General features: G+C 36.2%; 2 protein-coding genes across 7 annotated transcripts in view; one reads left to right on the forward strand and one right to left on the reverse strand.

Annotated features, from left to right (window-relative positions):
• Positions 1-13,672, reverse strand: part of LOC121384128 (dynamin-1-like) — an 80,434-nt gene extending 66,762 nt beyond the window's left edge. For all 6 annotated transcript variants that reach the window (XM_041514372.1, XM_041514373.1, XM_041514370.1 and 3 more), the window contains exon 1: positions 13,468-13,672. In XM_041514372.1, the coding sequence (XP_041370306.1) occupies positions 13,468-13,631 (164 nt within the window). In that variant the 5' untranslated portion in view covers positions 13,632-13,672. The remainder of the gene's footprint in view (positions 1-13,467) is intronic.
• Positions 13,673-13,682: 10 nt separating this feature from the next.
• LOC121383871 lies at positions 13,683-16,960 on the forward strand. Its single transcript, XM_041513969.1, has 3 exons — positions 13,683-13,693; positions 14,590-15,290; positions 16,743-16,960. The coding sequence occupies exons 1-2, from the start codon at positions 13,683-13,685 to the stop codon at positions 15,266-15,268; spliced, it is 690 nt and encodes a 229-aa protein (XP_041369903.1). The 3' UTR covers positions 15,269-15,290; positions 16,743-16,960.
• Positions 16,961-17,750: the final 790 nt, after the last annotated feature.

Genomic DNA, 17,750 nt, shown 5'->3' on the forward strand with positions numbered 1-17,750 from the left:
TCACTAGCCGAAGTGTATGTGCATGTACACACACACACACACACAATGTGACAAATGTTTCTTCAAGTCACTAGCCGAAGTGTGTGTGCATGTACACACACATACACACACACACACACACAATGTGACAAATGTTTCTTCAAGTCACTAGCTGAAGTGTCTGTGCATGTACACACACACACACACACACACAATGTGACAAATGTTTCTTCAAGTCACTAGCCGAAGTGTCTGTGCATGTACACACACACACACAATGTGACAAATGTTTCTTCAAGTCACTAGCCGAAGTGTCTGTGCATGTACACACACACACACACACAATGTGACAAATGTTTCTTCAAGTCACTAGCCGAAGTGTCTGTGCATGTACACACACACACACACACACAATGTGACAAATGTTTCTTCAAGTCACTAGCCGAAGTGTCTGTGCATGTACACACACACACACAATGTGACAAATGTTTCTTCAAGTCACTAGCCGAAATGTCTGTGCATGTACACACACACACACACACACACAATGTGACAAATGTTTCTTCAAGTCACTAGCCGAAGTGTGTGCATGTACACACAGACACACACACACACACACAATGTGACAAATGTTTCTTCAAGTCACTAGCCGAAGTGTCTGTGCATGTACACACACACACACAATGTGACAAATGTTTCTTCAAGTCACTAGCCGAAGTGTCTGTGCATGTACACACACAATGTGACAAATGTTTCTTCAAGTCACTAGCCGAAGTGTGTGCATGTACACACACACACACACACACACACACAATGTGACAAATGTTTCTTCAAGTCACTAGCCGAAGTGTCTGTGCATGTACACACACAATGTGACAAATGTTTCTTCAAGTCACTAGCCGAAGTGTGTGCATGTACACACACACACACACACACACACATGTGACAAATGTTTCTTCAAGTCACTAGCCGAAGTGTCTGTTCTACATGTATGCTGGGCTAGCTCTGGCACTCCCCAAATTTGCAAATTGCTAATTTTATAAAAACTGGCTTATTTTATTTTAATCTGGCAAAATAATTTTATGAAATAAGTGATACTTTTCTTTACAAAATAACTGGGCATCTATAAAATTAGGAAGTTTAATAGTTTGTTTTGTTTAAAGACACCACTAGAGGACACTGATGAATAAATCATCGGCTATTAGATGTGAAACAATTTGGTAATTTTGACATTTAGACTTCTATAAACAGGAAACTTGCTACATTTTCCCATTAGTGGGAAAGTTTAATTTATAATTTGGTTAACTTTTCTGCTGACCCAGAACTAGTCCTGAGTATGCAATGCAGTAATACAGTTGATAATGTTGATTACTTGTAGCCCAGACTTCAGTCCCGGCCAGTGGCATTGTCAGACCCTGAATGTACATACATGTACATGTATAGGGTCCAATCAGGCTTCCTACATTGTGTGTGCAATACATTTACGGATTTTCTGTCTTCATTATCCACATATCTGTAATTCAGACCTTCTGTTGAAGATGACTTTGATCTCTGCTCCAGTTAATTGGTCTTCTAACTAAACATACTATAAAATGTCTAATATCAGCTCCAGTACTTTCACAGACTCTTGGACGTTTCCTACATTATCATTTCATTCACCTGCTCCTGTGGTAAAAATCAATACATTGGCAAACATGTACCACAGTAACCCATTTTTTGTTCACATATTAGGTTGTAATAGTTTACGCAAAATGCTTTAATTTTGTCTCGCCAACCCATCAGTGAATTAAAGAAGTGTACACATCACAGAGCCTGGATCTCACAAGACACTGGTACCAGTAAGCTTATCAATATTCTACATAATCAACCTGCCAAGGTCATAGCTATGGGTAAATAAATAAAAAAAGAGCTGGTTCTTCAATCTGAGGCCTCTGCATTTTAATGGCTTATGCAAAAACAAATACGGTAATTAACCACAGTTGAGGTGATAAATGGTGTGCCCAAGATAAGAATGCCCAAAATATGCAAGCCCAAATTAAAACTTGTACAAAGAAGCTGACCTCAAAACATGTCACCTGAAAACCAATGAAAGGTTAAACAGCAGTTAAGTAGAATTAAACTAGCATGAAATACATTCCTGAATATCTACAACTCTCTATCAGCTGATAACAACATTACTGTGTACATGCCAACAAAGACCTCAAAGTGCACAAAATGGACAAAAATCCATTTGTGCCCAAATTAGTGACATCTAAAGCCCTGCATTTTGTTTCTGTGCAAACTGTCATGAACATGTAAATGGTGTCCTAAATTTAATGTACAAACAACACAAAAACAGGTTATGCCAAAAACTAAACTTGTGTGAGGGACTCGCAAATAAAACTTTTGTTCTCACAATTTTCAGAAGCCTGCATTATCTGGTCAGCTGGTTATAACACTGGGGAGAGCCCACTGGAGTAGCTACAATATTTTTTCTGAGGAGCCACATGCATGTGAGGGAAATTCTACTATGGAGCTTAAATTTACGAAACACTTATCTTTTGCTTTTTTTTAAATAAAGTGTTTCATAAGGTGCACAATAGAAATGTGTTACAATTTCATAATAATATGTATTTGCGAAAATTTCACCTTAAATTTGCCTGCTTGGAAAATGTGACTAGTCTGATTTTGTGGTGGACATGATACCAATTATATAATTAATGCTTTTATTTCCATGAAATTAAAGGCAAAGTGGATTTGCCCTAACGTTTAAACATGATGAAGTTTAGTGCCATAGGGCAAGTATATTTGGCAGTTACGTTCCATAATTACTCGTTGGATGTTATTCTGACTGCTAAACAAGTCTAACAGTTACACATGGGGGAAGTGTAGGAACGATGTAGGAAGTAAAATATGGCTTGCTTTTATTTATCTAAAAAATAAGGTCAAATAAAATATGGGCTGCCAGGGAAAACATATGACTTCCAGGAAATACGATAGCACATTCAGGGGTGGAGAAATACTAGCATGCCAGAGCAGAACTAACTAAAATTTACTTGCCCACCAGTATTTCTACTAGTTCGCCAGCCTACAGAACAATATATTATTGTTTAACAAATATTTCTCAAAAACATTATTAAGGACACTTGGTTGGCCAAGTGATCAATATCACATGGCAAATGAAATATTTTGGTAAAGGCAAAGTTTGTCACATTTCTTTCATATATAGATTTACAAAATTCAAGTTACATCCTGCAAGTATTTAACAGAACGATCTGACAACACACCGACAACATACTTTCAACGTAAACAAGCCATTTCTAGGAAGTATTGACCTTTGACCGGTTGTTTCCGGAATGATGTTCTTGTGCATTTCGGAACTCTGAAGTCAATGTCGTACATGTATTGTGTATTTTGTCATAATTCAGCTTGTTTGAATGGTTTATGTCATAGTTGATGCGGAGTCATGGGTTCGATAAAAAATATTTTTTTATAAAGATTACGGTCAGTCAGTAATAGCCTGTCGGACATGTAGTTGCATTTTTTAAACTCATATGTCAGATTTTTTACTCGCATTTACTGAACAGGAGAGTACTTTCTGCACACCTGCACATTTAAGGCAATGTCCTATTTCAAATTAAAAACGTACTCTCAAATTATTTTTTGGCAGAATGTCTGACTAGAAAAAGGTTCCAAAATGTCAGCATAAATGTTCTTGAAAATCCTAGAGTCCCATGATTGAAGGCTTTGGGTCCAGGGTCTACTATTGTGAGTTCCAAGCAAAATAAATTTTCTTCTGAAACCTACATGATGCAGCGCTCGAAATTGCATTCCATTTTTTTTAGACCTCACAGGTGAACTATTTATCACCTGCTAAAACTACCAAAAAATTGCAGGTCAGTTTTCAAGCTCTAAACAAATCTACGTAGATTTCTCATCCGCTAAAGTGCTATCTAGCTTGTGACTCCGGTATATTTTAATTACAGAATACTCTAAAATACATCTTGGAGGTTCTAGTTTTGCACACACTTCCACTGTGCTGTCTCAGTTCTGCCAGCCTGGCAGGCCATTTTTCTTAGGAGGCCACACTGGTTTTGTCCTGCTACTTTTAAACAATAACATCAGGCCATATCTCACTTGTATTTCAAGCCCTGCTAATGTTTAATTAATGAACATTCTCAGTGTAAGCTCTTGATTGGCCATCTGACAAATCTTATTACAAAAATCCCTCAAACTGACATATAATGACAACAGAACAAACAGGATTTAAAAACTAATACAGATAATCAAATAATTATTATGTCAATGAAAGCAAACAGTGACTTTCATAATCATATGACAGGACTGTTGAATTATAAAAACATTTACTAGCCAGCTGGGTTAATAACTATAAAAATCCACTGGCCCACATCTGTATAATGAATGTATACTATGGCAAAAAGGATATAACTGGCAATCTTTTACTGATCAATTATTAATTTAAAAAATCAATACAATCATGTAATTGTTCATTTATCTGTAAGTATAATTTATTACTTACCTACATATACATATACATACACATACACATGTACACATATATATATATATACATACATACATAGTCAAACCTGTCTTAAGCAGTCACACAAGGGAGTAGATAAAAGTGGCCTCTTAAGACAGGTGGCCACTGATTACAGGTTGCGACATAAGTCTTTAAAACATTTGTTGTTGTTTCTTGTTTTAGTGTCTGTACTGCTAATTAATGGATGTGTGCTTTACAGTTTACTATATAAATAAACTTTTGACATGTCGCCTCCTTCAGGAAAAAGGCCAGTGCACCACGACTGGTATATCAAAGGCCATGGTATGTACTACCCTGTCTGTGGGATGGTGCATATAAAAGATCCCTTGCTGCTAATCGAAAAGAGTAGCCCATGAAGTGGCGACAGCGGGTTTCCTCTCTCAATATCTGTGTGGTCCTTAACCATATGTCCGACGCCATATAACCGCAAATACAATGTGTTGAGTGCGTCGTTAAATAAAACATTTCTTTCCTTCAGTAAAAACTGCAGCTGGAATGTATTGAATTAACCAAAACAAGTTTGTTTTCTCTTTCCATTTAATTATTTAATTTCTACTTTATGCTGTGTATTGTCATAGTACCGTAAATGAACCTACAAATGTCAAGCATAGCCTGCCCAGGGGCAATTAGATGCTATCCATAGTCATACTTTCTTAATTTGATACACAGTAGAGATGTCAGGACTGAATGGGTACTAGTATTCCTGAAGGTGTTAAGATCGGTTATTTGCTGCACCTTATCACTGTTGTTAAATATCCCTTTTATATATAATAGTAAATATTTACTGTGGCCGCTTAATACAGGTATTTTAGTGATTTGGGTTCCGATTTGTGTGGCCGATGGCCACGTAGTACAGGTGACCGCTTATTACAGGTGCATTTACGTTATAAATCGTTTGGGAGGGAAAAAGTGGCCGCTTAACGCAGGTGACCACTGAATACAGATGGCCGCTAGGACAGGTTTGACTATATATATATATATTACATACCCTAAACTGGAATTTTGTTTCTAAATAATAGTTCAAAAATTGTAACACTGCTAGCTAATGACAGGGATTTTTAAATTTACACAACTACGTCAGCTGTGTTACTACACGGACCGAAGAACCACCAATTATTACACATAGGAATATAGTTTTCTTTAAACAATAAACAGAAATAAGAAAGAAAGAGTGAAAAGTTACCTATAATTTTAATGATATTGTTTGAAATGCCTTTTAAAGACAATGTAATAGCTAAAATTCATGAACAATATATTTAATTTGCTCGTAATACGTCACAAAACTTTCAGCGTGCCAGTTTTATCAACGAAGAAAAATGTCAAGAATTGTGTCGTCATCGGTGCGTTTTCTTTTATTGATGTTCATGGAATTATTTGTTGCTGAAAAGTTTAAGTTTATTATAAATGTGCGTAAGGAGAGGGTGCATGCGACGTCATTGTTGCTAAAGTCGACGACAGTCGTACACAATAAATATAGCATAGAAATCCATATTTCGTAAAATGTACACTTTTTTAATCACAAGATTTTGTTCAAACACATTCAGGTGCATTAGTAATGTTAAAACATTTTTTTTTTTAAATTCAATAGCAATTTTACAATGGAATTTTTCCAAAAAGGAAACGTCATGTACCCAGTTTATGGTTATTGTAAGGAGATGCAAAGTGACGTCATTGGAATACTGACGTCATTTAAATTCGAAATTAGCTGTATTATTACAATGCTTCGCCACATTAAAATAAAAACTAGTCTACTAATCTTGACCCCTGTCAAATTCCTAAAACAAGCAGACAACGCTGTTTACAGGTCAGTATTGTTTTATTTTTCATAATTCTGGACAAAATATTAATTTGAAGTTTTAAAAGATGAAAGAAATAAAAAGTACCTTTTGTAAAATATATTATATCACAAAATTATGGTTGGAGATGTTTTATTTATTGTGTACGAACCCTAAACAAGGGTCCAAAAAGTGACTGTCGTCGACCTTAACTATCGTGGATTAAAAGCTCGTTGGTTAGTAAAGTAAAGTTTGTTTTATTTAACGACGCCGCTAGAGCACATTGATTTTTTATCTTATCATCGGCTATTGGACGTCAAACATATGGTCATTCTGACACTGTTTTTAGAGGAAACCCGCTGTCGCCACATAGGCTACTCTTTTTATGACAGGCAGCAAGGGATCTTTTATTTGCGCTTCCCACAGGCAGGATAGCACAAACCATGGCCTTTGTTGAACCAGCTATGGATCACTGGTCGGTGCAATCGTTGGTTAGTGTTCCCGTCTCGAGTTTTGGTATCGCGCTCATTAAATTGTAAATATTTGTCACCGTTTTCGTCTGTTTTCAGTTCAAATTTGAATACCATTGAATACGGTATAGTTCCGACAGTTGAGTTGAATAGGGAAAAGTGTATTTCATTTTTGTATTCAGGACTGTATTTATATAGTAAGATTTAATGGGTATGTAATAAATATATATATATATATATATATATATATATATATATATATATATCTGTGTGTGTGTGTATGCTAAAAATGAAATAAAGCTTAATGTTGTGTGTTGTACATAAAACAATAAGCATACTTTGTGAATTAAGAAACAATACATGTAGGTGAATATATTTTATTTTAAAAATTGTTACATTCTAGTGAATGAATGAATGTTTAATGACACCCCAGCACAAAATTACACATTCATGATCAGCTACTGGGTGTCAGCTTTTGTAACATTAAAAAAACGTGAATTTTGTAAAATAAACAAATAAAAATAATTATTACACCCAGTGTTCTTGTTGGGTGAAAATTAAAGGAGGGCGGCCGCGCAGCACCGCACCCTTCAAAACAAAAGTGCTGGAAAATAAAGAGGGGTGCAGAAAAATAAAGGAGGGCAGAGCACGTGAAAGGAAGGCGGCAAAATGCAATAGCAGGGCGGGCTGCCTCGCTTAAATGGAGTAGCGAGAACACTGGCACCAATAGTCACACTTGTAAATCATATTTTTTCAGATACAAATGTTCTGCATTGGTGTAAAGCTGATATTATTGGACGATTTGACATTTATAAACCTTAATGACCGTGTCAGAACTAAATATGACATCATCATGATTTAATAAACAACAAAATGACGTTATGTATACTCAACAACGAAAGTTTAGCAAATATCCTTTATGACATCTAAATTTGTCATGGCTGAATAAACTTAAAAGAAATCCAGATCCTCCTTTTGTGTTAAAGGAAGGGACACTTAAGGCATTTGACCTGGTATGCATATTCAATGATATATAATGCACATTATTGCTTAATATCAACAAGTATAATCGTACAGTTAATTAATAAAACGGTTAAATGTGACGGCCATTATATATAATGGGCGCGGCCATTTTATACCATCCAAGTGAATACGCCCTCTGTCGAGCTGGTCACATCAGGAATTAGTCTTCGAACTGAAGAAACAAAACATACCTGATTTTTGCAGATGCATCGCAATATTCTGTAATAATAGCCATCCCAGTAGCCCAGCAACAATTATATATTATTTTTAATACAAAATAAACCACCACTGTCAGTGTTGAAATAACTGTATTATGTTTTGTACATAAATTAACCCACATACTGAAATAAAAATCGGAGTGTTTTCTTAGTTAATTGCTCTTTTCTTTCCGTGGCCTGTACCTGTGGTTCCTGATAGGCAGGTGTATACTTAGACAGTCCCCAGACACTGTGTATAGACACACTAAAAAGACATGCCTCTTTTATTAAGATCACAGGTTACTGTGTGATAACCGCGCGGACACTCCTCTAATCGTAATAACATTATCAGCCATCCTGCTTTATTACTGTAAGTAATTCTGTAAAACCCTTGATTAAGTAGATTTTCCCATCTAAACTCACAAAACTGACCAATTACGTCGTCCCAAAGAAAAGAAAATTATCATCATGAGTGGTCATTTTTGCTTGAACGTAGCATACCAATAGGCCTAATAATATGCATTTTTTTCTTTGGATTTAAAAAAAAAAAAAAAATACTAAAACTCCATTTCGTTCTATTGATGCAAACTGAAATATATTTAGTTAAATAGTTTATTACACCATTAGGTCATTTATGTTGTTTTAAAAGTCAGGTTGATGAAAGCGAAGCACCTAGTCATAAATTAGAGTGTTTGTTTACACTGTGCACAGAGGAGATGGACGGAGCTGACGTCACTTCGCCCCAAGCTATACCACCGCACATCACAAAAACTAAACAAAATGGCTGCCCCCAGTTAGCAGGAATAATCATGGGGTTTTTTATTAACTCTAAAATTACCCGTTTTGCATCTTTCCAACACACAAGGCTGTTTGAGTTTACTCTCCCTTTAAGGCAAAGGTTGATGAGTTTATGTTGTTTGTAAATGGTAAACATTTCAGATGTGAATACTAATTAATAAAAATAGGTTAATTTATAAATGTCATACCATTTCTTTTAAAATTAGCTAAACTTTCGTTGTTGAGTAGTTTAATGAGTCTGCTAATGGCTGTCTGTTTTCAACTTGTTAAATCTGTAATAAAATGTTATTTTAATGCAATTCATTATAAAAAATTTAACAGAATAATTATAGAACTTGAAAAGTTTATATACATGTGAATGTGATTAAAATTCAAAATTATAGCAATAGGAGAAGCCACGGTGACGTCACATGTTTTGATCACGTGGTACCGCGTGAGCGCTGGTAGGCAAGAAACCAGTTGACAATACTGGCATTAGTAGTAATGAACAATCGAATGTTTTTCCGTCAATTAAATCAGTGTAGACTAGTTTTGATGAATGGTATTTTGTCATGGTAATTTCATACGTTGTTGTTAGATGCACAAGTCACTGTAGTAAGGATTATGAAATTAGTTTCATCAAATACAGTGGAAGCGAAACGTTGAACAGTTAAAGCTGACAACAATCAACTTTGCCCATCCCACAACGGAGATCGTCATTTTATACAAGGTTTGTTGTATGTTATTCATTCGTAATACTAATACACGTCAGTATTTATTGAAATGAAAATTGAAAAGATAATAAAATAAAAAATAATAATAATAAAAGCCCCCACCAAACTGACATGGAAACAAAGTTACCCTGTGAACAGTAGGCCTACCCAGTCAATCGACAAACAACGTTTTATGTAACTTTTTGTTTGTATTGACAGATCCATTATAGTGGGTAAAACAAAAATCTGAATATATTTTATATTGTATTATGCCATAAAATATGTAGGTGGCTGGAGTATTTATATTTTTAATTAAATAACAGGGAGCTGTGTGTGTGTACGTGTGTGTGTGTGTGTGTGTGCAATCAAGCATATATATATTGTTTCATATGAAATGGTTGTGAAATATTTCCATTTATTAATTATATTATATGTTAATTATAATGTTTTACTTTTTTTATTGAAGAAGTGATCCACAGGTGTATTTGTAATGTGTAAGTTGATTTTTTAATAATAAAATAAAAGGTATAAACATTTCAGGGTGGGATATCAGGTGTATGAAATCATTTGTTTGGGATTAAAAATAAATAAATACTAATAATAAAACTGGATATTGATCCACAAGTTGGTGATAGCCATTATATTTTATTAAAAACATAAATTATGTTACATGCATTTATTATATAAGTTATCTGAATTTGTTTGCAGGAAATAAAGAAAGAAAAGGGGAGCTGATTGTATTTATAAGTATTATTGTCATCAGTGACAGATGTCAATATGTCTTCACAAATACATTTATGTGTATTCAAATATTTCAATAATATTCAATATACACAATATAAAACTTTCATACTTATATATCATAGAAATTTACCAATTTTCTTATTTTTTTCCTAGGTATCAGTGATCCCTGTTTATGGACAAAAAGAGAACCGGCAACTCTTGGATGAAAAATGGGCCTTTCACGATGAATTAAGGGTGTTTAAGTTTTAGGGTGAATTAAAGGATGCTAAGGAGAACACTGGTATCAGATTCAGCGATTCTTTTCTACAGTATCTCATGTTTCTGTGCATAAGAGGGATACCAGAACTTTTTTCACTGACTTTCCAAACTACCATGTGCAATATTATTGGGGCTATTCAGTATGTGATGATGACATTGATAACACACTGACTTTCCAAACTACCATATGCAATATTATTGGGGCTATTCAGTATGTGATGATGACATTGATAACACACTGACTTTCCAAACTACCATATGCAATATGATTGGGGCTATTCAGTATGTGATGATGACATTGATAACACTTGGATTTAATCTTTTTTTACCAGGATCTCGATTTTCTAATAAAAACAGACTTTACAAAATCAATAAAATTATATCGAGAAACAGTAGACAACACATATTTATTATTTTCTTTTTCTATTATCATTATAAACCAATGATCAAATGATATTTGCATTGTGTTAATGTGTGTCTTACATTAAAACATTGTATTGTTACCATTTACAGTAATTTGTTGTTTTAACTGGTTTATTAATCAGGTTGAAAGTGATAGCCTTTGAAACTGTGCCTCTTGTCAAAGGTAACTGACACTGTTTTAGATTTGAAAGGAAGGAATCTTTTATTTAACAATGCACTCAAGTCATTTTAATTACGGATATATAGAGTCGGACATGTTTAGGGATCACACAGATAATATTAGGGAGGAAACCTGCTGCTGTCACATAATGGATTACTCTTTCCGATTAACAATAAGGGATCTTTTATATGCATCAGCCCACAGACAGGATAATAAATAGTGTAGCATTTGTTACACCAGTTGTAGAGCACTGGCTGGAATGAGAAATAGCCCTATAGGACCACCAACAGGAATCAATCCTAGATCGACTGCATATTAAACTATGTCCTGGCCTGCATGGGATTAGGTGATTAAAATATTAATGGCAATTTTTATGTATATATATATAAAAAAATAATGCTACAAAATGTTCTGAAGATGGAACCACAAAGGTGAGGGACCAAGTAACTTTGAGATGTATCCGGTTTAAAAGGCTAAGTTCTGTACTAATATTTAAAAAGGGATGCTGTAGCTAGAGGGAGCAATGTATGTGTGGTCATGGAACATGTATGGAAACTAAATTTAGGTTCCTCCATTTTAATACAATGTGTTAATATGTATCCGATATCAGCAAGTTTAAGGAATAAAAAAGGACTTGATAAAATTAATAGTTTTAAAGTTTTTGTAAAGTTTTCTAATAAGATACTTGCTTAAATTTATTGTTGATGAAAAGCCTTACAAATGAACCAGTAGACAAGTCTGATGTGTTATATATATATATAACTACTGTCTATATATTGTCTACTGGTTGTTCATTTGTAACAAATGTTCATATATATATATATATATATATATATATATATATGTGTATCTATATGTACATATATATGTATATGTATATATACATATATGCATATATATATATATATATACATATATGCATATATATATATATATATATATATATATATATATATATATATATATGGTTCCTTTAACAAAGTGTAGGCCAATTATTTCTTTTAAACAGTTTTAAATAAAAATATAGGCCTACTCGTTTTATTTATTATTTTTATTTGTGTGTGCGCGCGCTCGTTTGTAATGCTTTACTTGAAATATGGACCAGACGCTTTAAAAATACATGGACTAAAAATATTTATTCAGGTGAAAAGAAAAAAGAAAAAAAAGGAAGTTTGCTATAGTTTTGAACTCGGTCAATCGTCAAATTGTATGGGTGGAAAGAGTACATGTAGCTATGTAGAATAGCGTTCCCGTGCTACAAGCGGTAATTTAAGCACGTGTTGGCCATTCTTTGCTATTCACGCTACGCTAGTTCGCTTTGTTACTAATGGCCATTATGATAGACTTCTGCCTACCAGATGCGCGCGCATGCTGATACGTGACGTCACTTCCCTAAACACATGGCTTCTCCTATACTCAGAACAATGTGTAAAGTGGTTTGTAAATATTGTTTCTATTCATATGCATGTACATATATATATATATATATATATATATATATAAATAAATAAAGTCTTTTCGAGAATCAGATTGCCGCTCTCCAAATACAAGAAAAAATTCTGACGGACAAGTGAAAAAATGCAAGTACTAGTCCGACTGGCGATCTGTCTTTTTTTGACGGACGGTAAAAAAATTAAAAAATTATATGTGTTTTTTTCGTATCGAATCTGTGACTCAGCATCAACCATGTCAGAATTTCAAACCATTCAGAATTATGACTAAATGCACAACAATATATGTATTACATCGCCAATAGCCTCTGTTACAGTGTTAGAAACTAGAGAGGAAAATTAGGCAGAGTTACTTCCCTAACAACACTCCAGTTCTGGCATGTTCAGCTAACAGCAAGCACTTCTGATTATAAGGTAGAAGACCACAGAACTTGTGAATCTTCGGAAAAATATCCACCCGGTCCCCCTCCCTTAACCCTAACCCTCACCCCAAACCTAACTAAAAATAATAAAGGGGAGGGGGGGCGGGGACCGGGCGGATATTATACCAATGTGTTTTGTGATTTGACTTGAAGACAGTATTATACTGAGTATATTTTAATATTGTTAAACAATAATAAAACTTAACTTTGAATGAGCATGAATTATATTATATTTATTTTATCTGAACAGTTTAAATGATAACATTGTTAAGAAACTGCATGAGTACTCCATTTAACAGGTTAAATCCACCCAAACATGAAACCAGTAATTTGTGGTGACGCCCCTTTCACATACACACACACACTTACAAAACAACTTTCATTTGTCAAAACTGCTGGAGATAAGTCTGTTAGTTAAATAAAACGTCGGTTAATTAAGGTACTTATGCAACAGCTAGACATACAGGTAATAGTTGCAAATGAACATACAAAATGTTAGACGTTAGTGCAGACGCAAATTTAATAAACTCACCTTCCGACAAAATTTTCTAACACACTACTCTTCCCTGCACTTTGACTTCCCACTACAGCGATTTGCGGTAGATCCAAAGAAAGTGGAACACCTAATGAAGCAAAACAGTCTTGAAGTCTGTTTACTATAGGAATCAGAGATTCCATGCCTACATTCCCCGCCATAGTTTAGTTTGTAAATGGAAACACAACAATCTACAAATTCATTTATTTGTCATGGCGGAAGCGTAATTTATTACAATGATATAAGCGGCTTGTTACAGTTTCACCTAGTTATGATATTGTTTTTTGATTATTTTTAATGTAAATAGAATCTTCAAATAATTGTATATTTCTGTATTTTCATATGGATTAATATGTTTGATAAATGTATTATTTACAATACTGTAAGCGACCACTTTCTTTCTTTCAAAAACTTATACTACATGTTAAACAACTCTTATTATTTCTATTCCGGTGACACCTTTTGAAAACTACATCCAACCTAAATAGACTGAAAATACTATTGTGCCGGTTTCTTCATTCAAGACAAGAGGAGAGTTGGGGAGGGAAAAGAAGTGGCTAGCATACTCAAATCATCAAGCGCAAGGAAGATCCAAACACCAGAACAGTACTCGTGGGATTTTGGTTAACCGCAATTGAGAATAATTATCTTTTTTCTTTTCCCCAGCCCCACCCCAAGAAAACAATCGAAGCATGCATTATAATATGTATTATGTAACGCACTGGTCGGGCCTGAGGGGCGGGACGTAGCCCAGTGGTAAAGTGCTCGCTTTGGTCGGTCCTAACTTTTATTGGTCGGTGTACGAGTACGTTTCAGTATTCGTATGTTCTACACTCGTGCACGGGATTTTTGCCCTTGCAGTGTGTAAACATACTTGGCTAATATAAGTTGTAGAAGCATCACGAGGGGTATATGGCTTTTTATGTACCCTCTGTGTGTTCTTTTACCCCGAGCAACCGTGACCTTGGTGTACGGAGACCGTATTCAAAAGAAAGGAAGATGGAGGAAGAGGAGACGTGTGCCAGCGGCGGCGCAGGGGGGGGGGGGGGGGTCAAAACCGGTGGCTAAACCGCCGGCGGCGACTCCTTCTGTTCGACCGCCGAACACCGCTCACCCGAGCAAGAAGACAAGAGCAGAAGAGGTTCCGGCCCCGGATGTTCAAGCTTCTCTGCCAACGGAAGAGCCGGAGACGGAGTTCGACACGGAAATCTGCGTCACACCGTACAACCGGCCACCTGCACCAACTCCTTCGAAAGCGCTTCCGGAGTTGTCGCCGATTATACTGGCGACACCCGTTGAGGCGCAGGCCCGGAAGGTGGCCGTTGTCAAGAGGAAGGCGACCACTCCCCCGAGTGCCATACCAGCCAAGCCGAGCCGCCCCTCTCAACCGCCGGAGACACACAAACAACCAGTGGAGCAGTGGTCACTGCAGGCCAGCCGTCTCCCCCAGCGTTACCAACAACTGGTTAAGAACAACATCCGGGATGAACGCCAACTCATCAGCAGACCCAAGGCCCTAGCTTACAATCCATTGCCAGACAATCCAGACGAAGGGGAGTTCGCTGTACATCGACTCAAGATGCGGGAGGGACACAACGCAGTTTGCGTCACCATCTGCCGGAGCGGAATATTCAGCCAAGGACTGCTACTCTTGGAGATGGACAACCCGACACTACATCGCGTTCTGAAAACCGCCGCGGGGACTCACTACCGTACCATCACCAAGGCGTTAGCAGACTCCGACTACCGGCAGTTCCTCCCGCAGCTTGAGATCACCGGGTACATCGGATCTCCATAGACGCCAACCTTTGCTAAGACAGGTATCAACCTCCTTTATTGGGCTAGTTAGACTTTAAACGTTTTAGAAGCAGTTCAAAATTCTTATGTTTATTTTTTTATAAATAGTCTAACGCATTTTATTTTGGCGCCCGATCAATTGCTCAAAATCACTTTAAAAACCTTTTGGCCGAGCAGTCTTAACTATTTTGGGTTAAATTTTAGAGTCCGGACATGTATTTGGATGCAGTTACTCTTTGTAGACTTAGGTAAAATACAGGCTTCACCGAGGAATCGAAATTCAGCCAATCAGAGCACGGCTCCCACTCGGTGTACTTCAAGTTTGCGAAGTGTCTGCTATTTGGTCCGCGCTCGCGTTGACCTTACTAAATGGCTTTTTTCCAAATTCCGCCCACCTCAAACAAGTGCAGACGATCCCTTCTGCCACCCACCCCAACCCATTCTTGTCCTGGACAGAGGGACCATGACAGGCGTGCGCTACAACAGCTTGCTTTGAATGTGCACGTAAAACCCTCTGACCTAACCTGACCTCTGTTTGGTCGTCTTTTCATTGGGAACTTTAAAGGTTTATATCGGTAACATATCGGTCTATATTCAGGTTGGGGGTTGGTTGTATTGTTACTGTGACTTTTAAATTTGAACACTGAGATAAATAAGTTGACAATTAACCATGCTAATAGTAATTAACAACAAAATGTCCACTTCTAGTTAGAGTTCGGTATTACCATAATTTTGGTATATATATATATATATATATATATTGGGATATTTAACCAAATATTGCTATATTTATTGCAATATATTGCACAGTATTCAAGCTAAATTAAATGCATCTGTGTAGGTTTCAAGTGCTCACTTGAGGTGCGTGCGTCGCATGATCGAACCACCTTGGTGGATCCATTCAACTGATTGAGTTTTTTCTCGTTCCAACCAGTGCACCACAACTGGTGTTGTTTCCTGTCTGTGGGGAAAGTGCATATAAAAGATCCCTTGCTGCATTGGAAATCTGTAGCAGGTTTCCTCTGATGACTGCGTGTCAGAATTACCAAATGTTTGACATCCAATAGCCGATGATGTGCTGTAGTGGTGTCGTTAAACCAGACATACAAATAAAAACTACACACGTTGTGGATATATATGTAGATAGTAGCACTTCTTGTTTAATTCGGTAAAATTCGTGTGTTTCCGTTAATATGGTTAGCCAACTTTGGTGACTCAGTACAATATTGTTCATTTGCACGGACCGATGCGTGAGTGTCTAAATATACTTACCAGTAACTTACCTGTGAGTTAATATCAACGTTATCACCAAATATGGCAATAATTGATTAACCATGCTGATACATAGCTACTATTTTAGACTATAGTATATGACAGGTATAACATACATTTAAATTAGTATTAAACAAAACAATACGAAACATGGATTATGTAAATTTTGATGCAACTTTGTGAATTTATTTATTTGTTTTCAGGCTCGGATCCGGGTTGGGAGCTGGAGTGGGGGCGTGGTCCTTTGGAAAACATTATGAGTCACAAGCTTTCTGTGACCCCTAAATCTTTTTTTTATTACATTAGTCTAGGCTCACCAAGTTTAAAAGGCACTTAAAGGGACTGTCCTGAGTTTCCTGCATTGTAAGATATTTCCGACTAATAAAATCTGTTCGATTCCATCCAGAACTTTTATTGCAATTTCTTCGAGATACTGACTTTTATTCTCATTTTTAATTTTATCTATCTGTGATATTTGTATTTCATCCATAGTTCTTTACACTGTGTTTTTATTTGACTCTTGAATTTTTATATTGATGTTGATCATCCATGGGCGGATCCAGGAAATATTTTTAGGGGGGGGGGACCAAAAAAGAAGGGCACATTGACTCGTCAAAAGGGCACCTTACTACAAGTTTTGATATTTACAATTAATATAAATTCCTACAGTTCTACGTCATAATATACTAGCAATAATGAAGTAAATTGGCGTCACTCGCGTTAGAACCTCAATGGGGCCCCATTGAGACTCAATAACATAGACACATATCTGCAAGCTTGCGCATGTACACGAAAATCTTGATTTCATTTATCTACAATATAATTATTGTTTACTTAAAAAAAAAAAAATTCTACAAACAAAAAGGGCACTTGGACATTTTGAGGGCACTTGAACAATTTTTGGGGGGGACGCGTCCCCCTGGTCCCCCCCCCCCCCCCCCCCCCCCCCTTGGATCCGCCCATGTCATCACTTCATGTTTTGACTTCACCATAGTTTGACACCCAATAGCCGATGTATTTTTCGTGCTGGGGTATCAATAAACATTCTTTCATTCATTCTTTTAACGTCTAAAAATACGCATTAAATATATTTTCTTGTTTAGAATATCAGTGTCTGTATATTCAATGTGTTTCAGGACTGTCTCTTTAAATCGGGAATCCCATTCAGTTATATGGTAGGCCTAAAGGGCTCGCTAGCCCGAGTCACCTAG

This window comes from Gigantopelta aegis, chromosome 10 (genome assembly GCF_016097555.1).
Source record: "Gigantopelta aegis isolate Gae_Host chromosome 10, Gae_host_genome, whole genome shotgun sequence".
Lineage (NCBI taxonomy): Eukaryota > Metazoa > Mollusca > Gastropoda > Neomphalida > Peltospiridae > Gigantopelta > Gigantopelta aegis.